Genomic DNA, 17,974 nt, shown 5'->3' with positions numbered 1-17,974 from the left:
TGAAGAATGGAGTGGTGTTTGGCAGCTGAGCCTGCTTGGGTGCTGGGAGAGCAGCAAGCCGCTGTAAGATGGAGCAGGTGCAATGTACCTTTTCGTACAGGAGGTCGGTACGGCAGATCTCACCTAAGGGGGAGGAGGATTTCCCCACAGTATTTTATTAAATCCAGTGGAACAATGGGAGCGCTGGAACCAACTGCAGGGGTCGGGGCCGCCATTCAAGCTTCAGGGCTCGCCTCAGCAGCGAGATCTGAGCTGAAAAGGCTTTTCTCTGCCTCCCGTCAGCCACGGGACCGCTCGGACCCGGCAGAGGCCAGTGTGAGCGATGCTCAGGTGGGAGGGCGAGGGGCGGGGGCCCGGTGAGAGCCCGTGTGGGTCCGTGCCGGGGGCGGGGGAGGCGGCCCGGCCCGCCCCGCCTCAGCGCGTCCCCTCCGACCTGCACCATCGGCCGCCGCCAGGGGGCGCCGCAGCGGCGGGGCGGGCGGGCGGCTGCAGCGCGCGGCGCGCGGCGGGAGGGGGCGCCGGCCGCGCCGCCCCGCACCGTGCAGCATGGCGGCGGCGGGAGCCGCGCAGCCCCAGGCCGGGGCGGGCGCCGCCGCCAGCGCCGCGGCAGAGGAATCGTCGGACAGCGAGCCGGAGCAGGAGCCGGGCTCCCCGCAGAAACTCATCCGCAAAGTCTCTACGTCCGGGCAAATCCGCCAGAAGGTGCGTGCGGCGGGCGGGGGCCGCGGGCAGGGCCTCGGGCTCCGGCCGCGCTGCGGCCGGCTCTGCCTCCGCGTCTCCCTCAGCGCCGCCGCCGCCTCCCCCTCCTGCCCGGCACGGCCTGCGCCGCCGCAGCGGGGAGCGCCCGCCGGCGACCCCAGCCCGCCCCTCTGGGAGTTGCCAAAGACCCCCCCCAAACCTCCCTCGGGGGCCTGCCAGGGACCCCCTCAAGCCCACCCCTCAGGGACTTGCCGGCGATTCCCCCCCGCACACCCCCTGCTCCTCAGGGACTTGCTGGCGACGCCCCCCCACCCCCTGCTCCTCCGGGACCTGCTGGCGACCCTCCAGACGGTCCCTCCGGGACCTGCCGGCGATCCCCAACAGCCCCTCCGGGACCTGCTGGCGATCCCCCCAACTCGCCCCTCACGGATTTGCTGGCGACCCTCCCCCCCAACCGCCCTTCAGGGACTCGGCCATTTACGCGTCCCCCCGCCCCTGCCCTAACCGCCCATCAGGGACTTACCGGAGATTCCCCCCGCCCCCAACCGCCCCTCAGGGACGTGCCGCCAACCCCCAAACCGCCCCTCAGAGACCTGCTAAGAACACCCCTCCATCAGTTTTTCATGGGCTCACAAACCCTTAAATGCTCTTCAGGGATTCCCATACCGAACTGTTTCCCAGGTGCTTGTCAACAGCTGCCCCATAAATGCCCTTCGGGGTCCGCCAGCGTCCCTCCAGTTGCCCCTAGGGGCTCCTGGAATTACCCCCAGCCACCCAGCAGGTACCATGCCCAAACTGCCTTTCTGAAGCCACAAAGGAATCTCCCCAGTTCACCCTCCCCGGTAGCCCAGCTTCTTGCACCTTCTTCCCAGTGTCCAGGTTCAGACCTGCTAGGGAGCTTCTCTACCCTAATGGTGGTCGGTGTGCTCAGGCTCAGCAGGACCCTGTTTTACCTCTTTTTTTCCTTACTCTCTCCCCCGTGATATTTTCTTGGAGTCGTGGAAGTCAGATTTGAGCTCCTGCCCCCTGGTATGGCCCCCCATTGTTTGATACTTGACCCCCAAGGACATCCTGTCCCTCCCCACCCCCTGAAGCTTCATCTCCCCTTTTTTCCCCATACCAGATTTGCCAGGGGCTCCCTATGCCTTCCCTGAGGGCCCCTGCACAGCCCAGCCGTATCTCCCTGCAACACTGTGCTGTCCCCCATTATCACTTTCCTAACCCCGCTTCTGTGGCCCTGTTGGACACGCCACCAGTCATTGTCTCACACTCAGAGCTCTGTGCCCTGAAAGGTGCAGCCCTTGCTGTTGGCTCTTACAGTCAGTGTGTGCCTCCCTCAGCATCTTCCCATCCTTTTCATGGTTGCATCCCAATTTTCCCCATCTTGTACTGTGCTGGCTTTCCTTTCTGTAGCCGTATAGCAGTGTTTAGCCTCCTGTCTGGTCAAACACTGATCTAACAGCTGGTTTGTCTTTGCTCCCAGCTTTTTCTGCCCTGCTTTGCCTCCCTGGTCAGGGAACAATCCTTTCCACCCTAATTCCCTTGGCGGAGTCAGATTTTACCCCTCTGTGGCTCGTTCTGGAACAATCACGCCATTTTTAGGGGCAGTAACAGTATTCTGCAACTAAACTACAGCTGTAGTTCCTCTGTATTGTTACTGTAAGAGAAGATGCGAAGATTTCCTTAGGCTAGGAACCACCCATAGGGAGTTGCCCTCTTCTCTACTATTTTTACTATAGCTGCATGATTTTTCTTTGTAGCCATTAAAGTCCTGTATAACTCTTGGATTGTTGTGTGTTATATTTCTGCTCAGAAATATCAGGTTAGTTATTCTTCTGCCATCACTTTCCTGTTGTCTCTGATGCATGGGCAAGCACAGTTGCTGCTGTGTGGATGCAGAAGGCTTGCTCGGTGCTGATGCTGCTAGCTCAGTGTTGCTTATCTTGTATTCATAGCGAAGGAGAGTAAATGTCTCTGCGTGGTGCAGTATCTGAAGCATTATTCATAGAGTTTTTTGGTTTTTTTTTCTGCTGGCTAGTTTGCCCTGCTTTCAAGCACATAACATATCACCATTCTGCTGCTCGTCATCGTTTTGCTACGTTGGTCCCAGTTCCGAAAACCCCCGTGACAAAGTACGGTCATACACGAGGGCTCATGTCATTATGCGTGGTGGGGCTGCTTCCTCCGTCTGTGAAGTGCTGCTGACACTCACTTCTTGAGTTCGGACACTGAGAGTCTGGGCCGTGTGAGTGAGATGGTTTTCGGCCCCAAATGGTGAAGCCCTCTAAATTGGGTCCATGTTCAGTATATCAAGAGGATCTCAGCTGTGCTGTAGCACCAGGAGACCTGATCCAGTCTGTTAATCTGATGTGAAAAGAAGAAGTCTTGAGATCTTTTCCCACGCACGGGGTGCTGAATGTCAGAAATTTGTCTTGCAGGAGATTGGGCGAACCTTGTGATTTCTTAATACCGCTTGTGGCAGGGGTCCCATGTGGGAAGGGAGAAAGGATGCCATAGTCAGACTTTAATATCTGCGTGGTGGTGTCTGTGCTGAGAGCAAGGATAATGACTTTCTCAGTGCTAGAGTGAGAACTCTTGCTCACAGCAGGATGTTAGATGCTAAGGTAAAAAGGTACATCGGATTTTACTTTCATTTGAATATAGCAGAACACATCCCTATGTCCCTATTTAATCATTTGTCCTGTTTTACATCACTTCCTGCGTCAGCATGGCTGGGAAAACCTAAACCAGCCACTTGTACTACACGAACATAAACATGTTAAGAACAAGGATTATAAACAGATATTGTCTACAGCTTTTAAGCCTCCTGTGTGTTAATCTGCAGAAAACCTTCAAATAAACAGTGTCAAATTTTCCGAGTAAGTTCAGGTATTACGATATGAACAATTGATTTGTTCTGTTGCTTGTTGATGTCTTTGTTTCAGCATCATCTTTCCTGCATGCTGCTACATGTATACTTTTTCCTTGCCCTGTGGGCAAGGAGCAAAGACAACTTTGTGAGTAATCATAGTCCTGATGAGACTTCGAGGAGCTTGCTTCCTCTGTAAAGGCAGACCTAATTCTGAATTTGTCTATTGAATGACAGAGCACAGACTACCAGAAGCTGTTGGACAGGTCCGTCAGTGACAGTAAGATTCAGGCAGACTTTTACTGTGCCCTGAGGATATAAATCTCTTCTAACCACATCTTTTGCTGTAGTTAGCTCAAGACCATGCCTGTAAGTACAGTTAAATCACCATGGAAGCTTACTGTTTTCATAGCTTGAGTGCAAAGTCTGCTGCAGCCATGGAGTTCCTCAGAATTTACTTGTTTGTCACAGTCATAAACATTTTGAAGATACGTTTTCCTTCCTCTGGTCCTGTCATCTGTTTTCCCAAGAACTGCTGTAAAAAAGCTGCTTGCTTACAAGATCATAAAACTTCAGTGAGCTTGTTTCTGAGCCCACAGGTTGCCCAGCTGCGTTTGACTGAAATACATTGGTGTGGTGATACTGTGGGGCAAATAGAATTGTTTGGATGTAGAGGTGCTGTGACTTTGACATGCAGTGGCTGAAGGCAAATCATAGCTAACATCTGTTTAGCTGAAAAAATCTGTCTCTTGTGAAGATACAGGGCAGGGGAAGGAAGAGTGGAAAGCTGTGTTTGGAAAGTGAAGTACTATTAGTGTACTTACTTGGTTTTAGCTAGAAGGAATTTCTGAGGAAGAGAAGAAGGTAGAAGTATGTTTAGCAGTCTCTTAATGGTGATTATTCTGGGTAAAGAAAAAAACCTCATATGATCAGGTATAGCTGGTAGTGTAACTGCTGTTGTGTCAGCTGGCAAAGAAGTAGGGGCTGCCTAGAGTGCTTGATCAGCCATTTTGAGACCTGTCGGACTTGTACCAGCATCCAGCTTCACAGTACACTGCTTTTAGCCCCTCTCCTGGTCTCAGGCTGGCATTGGTGCAGCAAGAGAAATTCTTGGTCAACTAAGTATTTTTGAAGGGCTGGGAATTAGGAAAGAGATGACATAGAGAAGGATGATGTGTGTGAGGAAAGGCAACAGCAGGAGCCTCGCTGCCACCTTCTAAGCGGTGTTGAGGACTAGGCTGGAACCAGCTGAAGTGTGATACCATCTCAGCTGTCACCTGGCATGGACGAAGACACAGTACTATCAAAAGTGGTCCTGGGAGATGAGGGCATGAAACGGAGGAGCAGTGCACCTTTTATGGACTCTGACAGCAAAGCGTACTTCTTCCTTTGCACTTGACCTTTCATTACAAACCTCAGATAGCAGGAGAGTGATGACTAGGCCATCTTCTCATTTCATTCATCAGTTAGGTGTGATTTCCAGTGTGCCAGCTTTGGTATGTTGAGATTTCAGTTTGTTTACCAGACAGGATTTCAGCAATGTCCTTGGGTGGCATCAGGAAGACTTCTTGTTTAGACTAATCCAGTCTAACTGCTGTTTACTTTTATGAGCAATTTCTCTGTAATATTTTAGGTTTCACAACCATTTATCATTGCCTTGAAATTTTTAAGACAAGTTTGCAGTATATATTTCAACAGAATTGCAAACAGAGCGAACAGCTCTCCAAACTTTCTGGGATATTGGAAGCTGTCTAGCTCCAGTAGCAGAGATGCGTCAGGTTAATTCATACGACGAAAAGCAGGATAAATTAACTGGTACTAAGCTTTATGCTGCGGTGGGCAGACTTTGTTCAGTATCTGAACTAGCAAGTTTCCGATTTCTGTGCTGTGTAGCAGTCTGTGGTATAGATAACTTTTGCGCTATGGGAGGTTGTGATTCTCTTTCTGATTAGTAGCTTTGAGGTCTAGGAGACACCCTGAAGCATACAGGCAAGAAAAAACAGGAGGCAGCAAAATGTTTCTCCTCGTTTTTGTGCAGGTTTCCAGAGAGACTAAATTGAGTTCTCAAACATATGGTAAGCAGTGTGAACAACTGAAGAAAGCTCATTTTGTTTCTTCTTGTATTGCCTGATAGATAAAATGTCCTTTTTATAGGTAAAGAAGTGTTATTTTTATTCCTGGAGGGCAAATGTTTTAAGGCGTTCTGAGATGAGATTAGACTGAGGAAATGGAGACATTTATTAGTTGGATACAAGTATTGAAAGAAGTATTATGATAAGAAGCAATGCGTTTCAGTAGAGGGAGAATGTAAAAGATATATGCAACAAATGAGAAGGGAATTTTCAGGAATTTATGGCTTCGTTCATGTTCTATTTGTGGCATCTTCCACTAAAACATCTTAAAATGTCTGTCTGGTTTTGTTATGCTGCCTTCTAACAGGGTGTAAAAGAGGACATTTTAGGAGTTTCACATGTCGTAAATTGTAGTGGCTCATGCATTAGTTCAGGTAGAAACTGGGAACTCTTCACTTAAAAGGAGAGATAATTGTTGCAAAAGAGAAGTTCTTGTGATTGAATTGAAACTGAACGTCTTGAGCACAGGTTTTAAGGACATGAATTTTCTTGGATTAACACCATGAACAGGGTATTTCTTTCTCTGAGCACTTAGGAAAAAGGAAGGATTTTAGGCCACCTTACATGGCTGTTTCTGTCCCTTAACTTAATCTGCATTATGTTTTGCATGCTCTTCAGACTCATCTGTTCTGACAAAATTTGGGAAGCATCCCAGTGCTGTGTTACCACTGGTGTACTGTAAGTTTGCTTCGCTGCTGGAGAGTTTTGGATGCTATGTGAAAGCAACAGCTGTTACTTCCTTTTTTTTTTTAAAAAAAAGACCAACAAAGCAAAGCACAAAACCACACACACTTGTAGCTTTTCTCTTTCCTTCTAACTATAGTTCAGGTTCCAGGAACTAAAGAGCTAACGTTAAACTTTTGCATGTTTTGAGAACATGGATTACTTAGACCACATGGCTAAAAAGTATATTGCCAGGCTAGTAATTGTTCTCTCAAATAAAATTAGAGACAAAATAAAATGGGTATTAAAGGTTATTTTTCTTTTTAAAAATAAAACTAGGTAAAATATGTAAGAGTATTTCCCCCTACCCAAAACCTGTTGTTACAAAAAAGTCATTGATATTTTACTTTGGAGAAGTACTGGATTATAAATCAAAACTGTAAAATGTTTATCTCCAGATGACCTGATTAGAAAATCCAGTATATCATGTAAGACACTGCATAACTTTACAGTCTTTAGTTACAAATCCAATGTGATTGTTTCTAAAATAGCAGATATACCTGCATACTTAAGGGAAAGCAGAAGTGAGATAAAGAGAGGTTTTTGTATTCCCTATTTCTTTGAAAGGTTAAGGTTTGCACTAGGTAGTGTCATAGCAGCATCGGAAATTTCAGGGCAAAATACTGTCCAAGTGAAAAGCACCTTCCTCTTGGAATATGGTTTTTCAAGGTTTCAAATGCACAAACCATTAATTTAAAGGAATTTTTATTAACTTTTCACTTAAACCATTTGTTCCCTGCTTTTCCTCCACTAAGTGGTTCTTGCTTCTTGTTTCACTAATTTATGTGTCTCTTAAAGAAGATGCTTCTGTTTGGTTCTGCAGCCCTGTGGGACAGTTCAGCTTCAGCTAGACAAATAGCTGAGGCAGCAGCAGTGATCCACATCAGCTGCCATCTTTCGTGGTCCCTTCTCACACACTTTATATAAAGCACTGCGGAAAGCAACGAGCTTATTGTGTGTGCCCAGTTCAGTAGTGCTGCACCTCCGCCACAGCGGTGCAGTGCTTCCACAGGCTACGGCAGTCCCTGGGCTACACGTGGGCAGGAAAGCAGTTACACAGAGGAGGAGGTCCAAAGCCTGCTGCCCTCCTTGCGTCCAGAGAGGGAAAGGGTGGCTTGCCTGGCTAAAAGATTGCCACTGCAGAGTTAGGTAATCGATTAATACGCGATTACTCCATTTGGGTTTAGAGGAAATCTTTTTATTTCCTCATGGTCTTATTGCTGAGTTGCAAAGTTTAACATCTGATACCTATTCTGATGTTGTGATTTGCTTTTTTTGAAAAAGGAAATGCTGTCTTGATTACATTAGGTTTCTGTCAAGCACATTGTATTTGAGTCTTGCAAGTTTTACTAAGTTTAGCCATGTAATACTCTAGCGGGGAGAGGTGATACCACCTCAATTTCCCATACATGGAATTGAGATACATACTTCTTTATACATCCTTCTTCATACTTTCATTGTATCAAATGCACAAAATCCCACAGGCCATCCCCAGGGGAGATGGAACTGAGGCAGGTGTTGCAAGCTCCAGGGACAGCCCTGGGACATGTGGGACAGCCACCTCCGCTGGTTCTTGAAAGACAGAACTGTGACTGTCAAAATAGGGAGGGCAGGCAAACCTGCTTTTCAAACTGGTCTCTGATGAGGCAGGTCAGAGGACTATTTTTGAACGTGTAGATCTGTCGCTGAGGTTTTATTAAAAAATCAGTATTCCAGGAACTCACACCAGCCCTTTCTGTTCTGTTCAGCTGAAAGTTAACAAAACGGTGTTCCCAGGGCTGTGCTAATCTTCCTTGTTGTTGCTGGTGCTGATCAAGATGTCTTGGCATGGTCAAAGGTATTTGCAGGACATTAAAACAGGGAAAATGGAAAAACAAATTAAAAACTTTGGAGTATCCTTTAAAAACTGTGTTAAATGGATGAGGAAAAAAAAACTTAAAAGCATAGGTTGTTTAATACATAAATATGGAAAATCTGATAACGACAGTTGTTACAGATGAGATAAAAATAAATTCTAAGGTACCTTAAGTATTAATTAAGTGGCTGAAGGCCAAAAGCTGCTTTGTGCTCTCAATAGTGTAATCCCATTGGAATACCAGTTGGAGTAAAAGGATCAGGATTTGGCCCTACATCTACCAGCCACTACCAAATAAGGCTCCTTGTAGAATTCAGTAGCAGAGTTGATGGGAATCCAGACACAGTGGGAGGAAGCTTTCATTCTCTCAGCCTCCTCAACACAAGGGCAAAGGATTCAGTTTTCTTCCTCAAGGTATAACTTTCACTTTCCCATGTCCTGAAGTTCTCGTACCAGTATTTTCTGCTGGCTTTTCCTTCCTACTTGGCCAAGATTTCCATGACATTTAGCAGTATGGGAAGGATGGGGTGGTTATGATTGCGAGGATGAGATCTGCAGCTGTATTCTGGATGAGCTTTCCCTTACATTCGCTATTGTAATAGCACCGATGGCGCCTTCCCAGCCTGACACTCTCCTATCAAATGGCCCTGACATGCTGCTATGGTAAGTGCCTGACTTGTTTTACCTGCTGGTGAAGTGGATGGGTGGGCTTGGATGAGCAGTGGTGTCTTCTGGTAATACCTTGGCTCTCTCCGAATGAATAAGAGTGTTACTTAAGCTCTAGTGGTACAGGCTGCAGCATTAGAGGGTTCCGTGTACAATGCTGTGATTCAAAATGAGGTTATATTGCTGTGTTTCAGCAGCAGAGCCATGTGCTTCTGAGTTAATACAGGGGATTCTGTGGTGCTGGTGCATAGCTGCGTGACAGGCAAGTCTCAGAGCTGAAGGATTCACAGCAGGTAGCGTGTTTTGACATTTTTTGTGTTGTGTATGTGTAACTTAAGATGGTAGAAAAAATAACAGCGTATGTTTCATGTTTGTCCTTAAATGTATAAAGTTCATGTTTTACTAGTACCCTTTAAAATTTTATTCCATTCCAAAGTTTTCAGGTAGCTTTTAAACTGTTGCTTTTATGGCTATCTCTGTGGATGAGTTTGAGCCCTCGCCTTCTAGCTTTGCTATAGTTTGCTGGGATGACTTGAGCTTCATGCCCCTCTTGTGATAAATGTGTTTGGGAAGGATGCCTGGAGCCTATGGAAAGCATACCAAGGGCTTAAGCAGTTAGCGTGCCAGGAGTTGTCCAGCTACTAACTCATCCTGAATCAGAGTGTACTGGTGTGTTTTTCATTCTGTCTTCTAAGTAGCTGACCAGAGTATTCATCTGTTTCAAGTACTTCACTTGGAGCTCTCTAACCAAGCTCATTTACCAGGGAGCTGCATGATGATATGCTGGTATGTTGTATTTCCTTTCCCATATAAGTGCAACCTTTCTGCATGCTTTCAAATTTGTTTTTCTTTGTTAATTTGTTCACTTTAGGTCTATGAGTACTTGCCCCTTTTAGTAGAGAATCGTTCACAATAGTAGCAGCTGAACGTGGTATTGGAAAGAAGCTGGTTCAAAGACCTGTTCTTTGTTTACTGGCTGCAGCATTAACTAATGAAGAATGAAGTGTTTGAGAGTTTGTTTCATCTGTGCCAAGGCAGATTCAAGCCATTTCAGTATTTTATTTGATACAAACTCCTGTTTTTCACTACTGATCTGGAGAATAAGCCTGCATTTCCTGTTTCAGTGCCATCTCAGCTACGCTATTGACAGATCGCTGCATGCTGCTCTGAATTCTGCTTGTCTTAGTAGCTGCAGAGAGGCTGTCCCGAGAGCGGTCGGCCAGGCTCGCCCCTAGTCGCTCACTGGGTATGCAGAGTCCAGCTAATTCAGCAGAGCTGGAGGTTAGAAAAGAGGGAGGATTGGGAGGATGGTTGTTAGGGGAGATTTTGCAGGCTGTCGCACGCGGCTGTATAGAGATCTGTGCTGTAACCTGATATGAGTGCTTCCCAGTTTATAAAGCATAGGTTATTAAAACAAAATGGTATTAAACAATGTACATTAAAAGCCTGGACAGTACCCCCTTTATCAGTGGAGAACTTGGTTTCTGTTACTGGATCGTTAACTCACAGCCCTAGCTTCTATTTTGACATTTGATTCTTGCAGCTGACCTCTGATTTTCTTTTCCTTTTCCCCCTCTTCTGGAGTCCTTTTGTTGCAGTGAGTTCACATGATGTCTTGTCCTTTTGGTACCAGTGGAAGTAATCTTAATGCGGTTTTCTCTTTTGCAAGAGCCAAGTGCATTTAATGTAACATTCCCAAACAGCACTACACGGCCTGTAAATTCCTTGTGCTCCCCTATAGATCTGTGTAGCGCTCTGTGTGTCCCATACTTAGAATTGCTTTACTGATCCAGATTTCCCCCCTCCAAGCTTCCTGGAGTTAATTTCCAGGGTGTGACCACTGTCTGGTGGAAGGATGTTGCTCTCGGATTAGCTTGTTAACCCCTAGCCTTTTGACCTTTCATGTCTTATTCTATGGGGTTGGTTAGATTTATTCCTGTAGTTTCTTTGTTGGATTTACCGTGTTTAATTTGATTTCTAAATAACTATTAGTTCCATATTTGTGACCACAAGGAGCTTTTATGGAACCAGCTACTAAAACTGTTTTACCCACGACAAGGTACAGCACACCAGATTTGTACCTGCCCTAGTGTGGCAAGACTCTCTTGCCATATTTGACTGCAGATCTCTATAAAGGTAGCCTGTCAGTGCTGCATATGGGTTTTTATTTTGTTTTCTCCTTCTCCATTCATTTGGTGCTTTCTTTAGTCAGTTGTTGTTTGGCATCAGCACCCTGCTCAAAGTTTTATAGTACATATAAATAAAAACAGTCTGTGCCCTGAAGTTTTTACATTCTGAAGACACATGGAAAACAGAGAAATCCAGATGCCGAGGACTTTGGTGTTTGAGATTCTTTAGTTGCTGTTTAGATAGTTATGAATGATTTTGCTTTTACCTTGTACAGAGTTGTTTTTTCTGCATTGGAAAGAAATATCAGTGAAGCAAAATTCTTGTTTCAGATATGCTGCACTGAATAACTGTCCCTAAGAATATGTCATGATCTCAGCTGTAAAATAGGTTGCATTGTTCTTCCTCTGTCTATATCGAACACAATTTGGAGCCTCCCTGTGCCAAAGGACACTTGCCAGCCTGACAGCTGGGTACGGTTGATAGTTGCCTTCAGTCTGGCTAAGAGGGTCTTGTTTTCCAGATTAGGAAATTAGTTATATCAAGGGCCTTACTTCCAAACGGGGCAAGAGGCTTAAACTTCAGGAAAGGACAGGCTACTCCTGTGTTTCATGTAGTGAGCAGTACTATGTGCTGGAGAACAAGGGATGCAGTCTGAAAGTAGCTGAAATCTGACATAATAATTCTTAACTTTTTAACAGAATCATTTACGTTATCAGTATAGAAAGCATTTCATCTGTGTAGGCTGGCTCTCTGATCTCCTGATGTGGGTTACTGGATACAGAGACACCTCAGACAAGTATTGCTGCAGAAAATACAACCATATCTTGCTGGTTTTGTGAATGACTACTGTTAATCGTTTGGCTTCTTGTTCTTACGAGGTGGGACTGCGTGAAGGGGAAGAGGTGAAGCACAAGGCTGTCCCTGTCTTAAGTCCTTAATTTAAGTCCTCTGAGTTGTTTGAAACCATTCCCATTGAGGTCAGTGGCAAAACTTTTCTTTTGTCAGTTCAGGATTAGGCCTCAACCCTGCACCCGTTTTGACAGAAGAAATCTGAGAACGTATTATTTATCTTCCTAAATGTCAAGTTTTAAAAGGGGATGAGCTGGGGGGAGGGTTGGGTATTGCTTGCTGTGAACTGAATTTTTTTCTGCAGGAAGTCACTTTTCTTCAAGGCCAAAGATAAATAGTGAAATGCTAGAAATTTCCTAGGCCCTGCCTTTTAGCTGTCTAATCGTGTTCTTTGCAGAGACGCTTAAGACTCTCTGCTATGTGTAGTGTTGCTTTAAATTGTCAGTTTGTTCGGTAATCTTTTTTACACTGTCTTGTAATATGATAAAAGGGGGTCACTGTTGAAACTAGTAGCGCATCATTTTAGACTTGATCCAAGAAGATAATTTTTTCACAGTGTTGTCTGCCCACGGAGTACCATGCCACAGGACACCGCACTGGAGAGAAACTCAGCTGGATAGAAAGCGGTCTGGATAGTTTGATCACAAACAATTTTTATATTTATCCTTGGTAGGATGCATGTAATCAAACCTTGTGATGTTTCAGGGCAGTAGCTGTTCCTATAACATACACTAAATAACACTAAAAATGGATTTAACTCACTTTTTTTCTTATGGAAGAACTAATTTCACTTTTGCCTTGATGAATTACATGCCTAGTAATCTGATCAGAGTAGATCTTCAATTAAAAAAATCTGCAGAGAGGCTGGTGAGCAGAAATAACTGTTCAACTCCTCCCTTTTATTTCATTTGATGTTACTTTGCTGTCAGGTCCTTTCCCCAGTTAATTTTCTTCGGCTGCATTCCTCTGCAAGTAGCAAGTCCTTTGGCTGTAAAATTAAAATAGAGGAGGAGAAAGACAGCAATGTCTGAATCATTTTATAAAGTCATCTTGATCTTATCTCCAGCCCTTTCCGCCCAAACCCACCAAACTCTTTTCTGAGCTGTGTGCCTATAAATAGAACAGCCGCTCTTGTGCAGAGATGGGCAGCTCTGAACCAGAGGCTTGTTTTCTCTGAGCAGCGCGTGCACGCGAGAGCTCGCTTCTCACTGGCCTTTCATGTCTGAGTTATGTAGCTGTGAGGTTTTCTATAGATAGAGCCTGGCAAATGACATAAACTGCTACTTAGGGAGGGGCAAGGTGACCTCTGGGATTGTTGCCTTTTGGTTAAAAAAAAAAAAAAAAGAGGGTTCTGTTTAAAAGAGGAATGGAGGAATGCACGTCTTGTGCAGAGGTGAGTGAGCCCTGCCGAGGTGAGGGGAGCTGCCTGCTGGGCAGCACTCGGGAGCTGAGCGTGGCAGGCGGGAGCTGTGGGAGCTGAGGGAAAGCAGAGGCGTTGTTTTGCTGTGAGTTACTGTTCTGGTGGGCTGGGCAAGAGTTGGAGCAGCCAGAGTGCGGCTGACCGAGCTTGGGGAGCGTGGGGCTCTGGCTGACCCCAGTTGAAGCATATCTGTGAATAAGCGCAGCAACAGAGCTCTGAAATCTCCTGCAAGTTGCTATTTTTTGATCAGACTCCTGGCTGACTTGATATCTTTGGGCTTTGCATCCCGGGAGTCTTCCCCAGGATTTTTAATTCCTCTCTGACTAATTCAGGGCTTTGCAGAGTTCAGTAGCTACTTCCTCTGTCTCGTTTTTTAATTATATGTGTTTTTGTCCAAGGAATGCAAAAGATCACTCCATGTTTCTGTCTTGATCTGGAAAATCTCTTGCCATTTTCCCATTTTCTTCCCTGTATAAAGCGAACTGCAGAACTGTGTGATTTCTTTAGCATGGTAATTTAAGCACCACTGCTTTACATTTCTCTTTGATACTGAGGTGCTGGAGGTTAAAGTAACTCATCCGATAGACATATATATATTCTAGTATGACTCCGCGGAGTTGGGCAGTGCTGTTTGTTCCACTTGGCAGATGGGAGACGGAGCCTCACAGAGTGAAAATGGCTTTATTGGGATCTCATAAAAAGTCCATGGCAGAGTAGGAGCCTGAATGCACCTTTTCCAGTTCCAGATGAGTGCCTTTGGCTCTGGCCTCGCCTTCAGTGTCGTTTCAGCAAGGGATGCTGTTGGGTCAGTGTTGGAACTCCATTTTCTCTTCTGCGGAAGCTTCAGATTAAGATCATGGCTCAGTTTCAGATTCTTTGCGTAGCACCAGCTCTAAGTTAGTTTAACATCTTGTTTCTGGGTATGACCATAGTGTGTTTAACTTCGGGACCCTAAAGCTGCTCCCAGATGCCTTATGGCTTCTTAAAGTGTATTCCTACTGCTATGTCTCTGCTGTGACTTGTGGAAAACAGGTGCCAAGATGTCTTTCAGTGGCTGCTTCAGAGTTGTGGGGAGCTGATGTGGGAGACGGCCATTTTTAGATATGAGCTTAGTCTTCAATCATGCATTTTCATTATCTCTTTTCATTCGGTTGGAAATACTGTGAGTTTGGTGGTTCCTGGTTGAACTACGCACACTGAAGTTGGCGTTTGCCTGGGCACTGACAGGTATTTCTGCCAGTGTGCAGGTGGCTTTGTGAAACAGTACTGGGAAGCGGTGAGGATTTGGGTTCACCAGCCTCAGGGTTGGCCAGGTCCCAGGCTCCAAAGTAAATGATGTTTGTTTTGGAAGAGATAGGGGAGCTCTTACCCTTTTTCCCAATGCAATGGAGGAAGGTATGTAGTGGCTCCTGTGGCCGGCAGCTCTCTTTCAGCTCTGGGGGTATGCGGGAGCCTCTGATTTGTGAGTAGGGGCATCACCATGGTGGTCCAGGCCCTATGATCTCTCAGGCCAGTTTGAGGATGGCTCAGTCTAGCAAGAGAGAAACATGTATTGTCAGACGGATGTTTCTTCTTATAGTCAGCATTTTTTTCCAAGTGCTTTTTGAGGAAACTTTTGAGCTTGGCAAGGGCCGGTGCTTGTGGAAAGTATTAAAATCTGCAGCTGTTTCAAAAAGGAAAGACCCACATTAAAAATATATATAGCATTTTAAAAGCAAGTTTAGTGCCCTGGAAAGGATTTCTAAAACGAACTGAACCCTGTGGATCAGTAAGGGTATTTATTTTGTGCTCTGTAGTAGCCTGGCAGTGCACATGTAACACTGTAAATTAATTGATACTCAAGGGTGACCTGACTCTGTTACAAACCTGGCTTACACTGAGACCTCTGGTATGTTAAAGCTGTGTCATTTTCCTGGCATCAAGATACAGAATAACCTGTCTTACAAGATTGCCGGACCATTTGTTTCCTGTGTTTTAACTGTGTGTTTATCGCATTGGGCTCTCAGCAAGAAGTGAGTTCCTGGGGGCTGTTTTCTTGGGGAGAGAAATAGATTTCTCATGGTACTGAAGCATGACATAACACCGTTTGCAGTTCCTAGGCAATACCTTCAATCAGTAATTTGGGGCTGAACCTTCAGCTCTGACTTTTCTGCCTTTGTCTTTCTAAGCAGCAGGTTTGAGATTATTTTCGTGTAGCTGTTGGTATTCAAAATCTGTCCTCAAAGGAATCAAATGTATTTGACGAAGTAGAATGAAGTGCATGTGGATTAAATACATATCTCTATGTATGCATAGTATGTGAGTGAGCATATGGGACTGTGTCTGCTGGTATGTCAATCTAGTTATAAAGTAGTTAAAGGAAAAAAAAAAAAAAGCAGTGTGCGTAGACAGTTTTGGCACTCTAGCCCTGGGAAATGGCAGCCAGCCAGAGTACTGAGGCAGGGCCAAGACTATCTGAAGAATACCAAATGCTGAAGTTGGATATAGCTCCTTCTTCGCTCTAGTTTCACTCTTCACCATGTGGGCCTGCAGCTTGCCAGGTAGATGCTGATAATGTCACAAGGCAGAAGTGGAGACAGGGACAGATAGACTGTGGTGTGTATGCACTTGTAATCAAATGCCAATTAAATGAAGGGCACAATTACCCACGGCTGAAATCTGACCTCAGTGAGTTTAACTGTTATGCTCCCCCAGTCATTGTTAGACTTCAAAATGCTCATTCAGTCAGAAGTTATTTCTCTTTTTTGTTATCGTGATAGCACCGCAGACAAGGATAAAACCGCACCCCCTTGTGATGGTTTAATCTTGTTAAGTTTGCACGCTTCTGTTGAATGAATTTGTTGAGCACTTCCAGCAGAGGGCACTAAGATTATTGATCTCAAACTCCAGTCTTTTTTGGTACGGGTACATTGTGGGAGAGCGTAGAAGATGCCTGTAAATAAAATGTATGCTTCATCCCTCTCCCCTCCTTGTTTTTGTAGACTATCATAAAAGAGGGGATGCTGATGAAACAGACCAGCTCCTTCCAGCGCTGGAAGAGACGATATTTTAAGCTGCGAGGACGAACGCTCTACTATGCAAAAACTGCTAAGGTAAGGTCTTGACAATACAGAGGAGTCCAAGGGAAGAAAGTCAGTGGCGGAGCTTTGGAGGCAGATGGGCGTCTGTGAGAAGGCAGCCCATAGTAGAGAAAAGAACATGTGCTCTGTAAGCACCTGTCTTCAGATTTTGTAGCTACTAGAAGATCCCAGTGTGTTGCCTCACACTTGGAAATTCTTGCTTTTAAGTAAAGCGTGATGTGGACCTGTGATTTTTTTCCCCTTTGGAGCATTTTAGTAGGGAATGGGCTCTGAATCAATAGAAGCTGAAAAAAAGGGAGAAAATACGAATGAAAACAGGAAATGGAGGAGACAAGCAAGTCTTGAATTTATCAAACCAGAGCTGCCATGCATTTGGTTTAGTACGTTGATAGTCAACTAGATATAAATCTGTCCCCTTTCACAAGGACAAAGCCTACAACTATTTTTTTTTAAATAATCCCTTAATAAAAATAAAGTCATCATGTTCACTGACTGAAGACAGGCAAGTGCGAGCCCCAGCATATGGAACTAGACTTCCGAGTCCTTCTTGTTGTTGGTGCTGGGTCTTTCTTTCAGATCACAAAAGGCTGTGAGGGAGTGTGCTAGGCAGACATACAGGCATGTCCCTTTGGGTCTGCTGCTTGTACCTTGGATTCAATAATTCATTGGGGGTTTGAATTTTTTCTTTCCAGTCCATTATTTTTGATGAAGTGGATCTGACAGATGCCAGTGTGGCAGAATCCAGCACTAAGAATGTCAACAACAGCTTCACGGTAGGATTTTTTGCATTATTTTCCATTCTTCTTGCATCTTTCCCCCACATCCCTTCTGTTTTGCAGAGTTTAAAAACATCTGAACAATCTTCACAGCCTCTGTCACTAAAACAAAAATATTAAGAAAAGTAAACTTATTTTTCCTTACAACATCATAACTGATCTCCATGCACATGGGAAATACCTTGGTTTATTATGTATAGTGCTAAAACTTTGCATTCAGGGATTTTCTTACCTATAAGCTAGAAGGGTTTGATAGAATCCGTTTACACAATGGGACAGAAAAATTTGCTCTGCTAAGGGAGTTAGGGGTGATGTTGATGTTTATGCTGGAGATCTTGCTAAAGGAATTTAGTTTTCCCTTCAGGCCTTAAAATATGTAAACTTCTTTCTCTGACTTTATTTGTATGTGGCTGTATGTGTGTTTATATATGCACGCTATATATAGTGGCAAAGTAAAAGAAGGAACAAAAAGATGTCACACAGGAATAACTGTGGAATTGGTTTAGGATACTTGTTAGCTGTGGAATATGTGCTAAATATTTGCATTCTGGAAATGCGGTGGTGTCACTGCTTCATGTTCTGCAGGCTTAGTAACTAGGAGAAAAAATTATTACATTTCTGAGGTGCAGGTGATCCGCAACATCCGTTTTGGGGGAAACACCTGGTGTACAGAAAAAAACCATTAACAGCAGCCATGGAGGGCGAGTGTCGAGCAGCAGTGTGAGCTTCGGAGTTGGCTAACAGCAGTAACCTCCATGCAGCCTCCGAAGGGCTC

The 17,974-nt window shown here is 45.0% G+C and overlaps 1 protein-coding gene across 9 annotated transcripts in view; it reads left to right on the top strand.

The window, feature by feature from the left end:
* Positions 1 to 17,974, top strand: part of DGKD (diacylglycerol kinase delta) — a 71,936-nt gene that overhangs the window by 10,287 nt on the left and 43,675 nt on the right. For 5 of the 9 annotated variants that reach the window (XR_012630035.1, XM_074877842.1, XM_074877840.1 and 2 more), the window contains exons 1-3: positions 539 to 702; positions 16,325 to 16,435; positions 17,116 to 17,196. Coding sequence is in view for 8 of the 9 variants with exons in the window: in XM_074877842.1 (XP_074733943.1) it covers positions 547 to 702; positions 16,325 to 16,435; positions 17,116 to 17,196 (348 nt within the window). In the remaining variant the exon portion in view is untranslated. Of the gene's footprint in view, positions 1 to 538; positions 703 to 9,228; positions 9,238 to 9,712; positions 9,731 to 13,295; positions 13,317 to 16,324; positions 16,436 to 17,115; positions 17,197 to 17,974 lie in introns of those variants that run through there. The other 4 variants (XM_074877845.1, XM_074877844.1, XM_074877843.1 and 1 more) reach the window with 4 other exon arrangements.

This window comes from Strix uralensis, chromosome 9 (genome assembly GCF_047716275.1).
Source record: "Strix uralensis isolate ZFMK-TIS-50842 chromosome 9, bStrUra1, whole genome shotgun sequence".
Lineage (NCBI taxonomy): Eukaryota > Metazoa > Chordata > Aves > Strigiformes > Strigidae > Strix > Strix uralensis.
The sequence above is the reverse complement of the archived record's forward strand: the minus strand, read 5'-3'. Positions and strand labels throughout refer to the sequence as shown.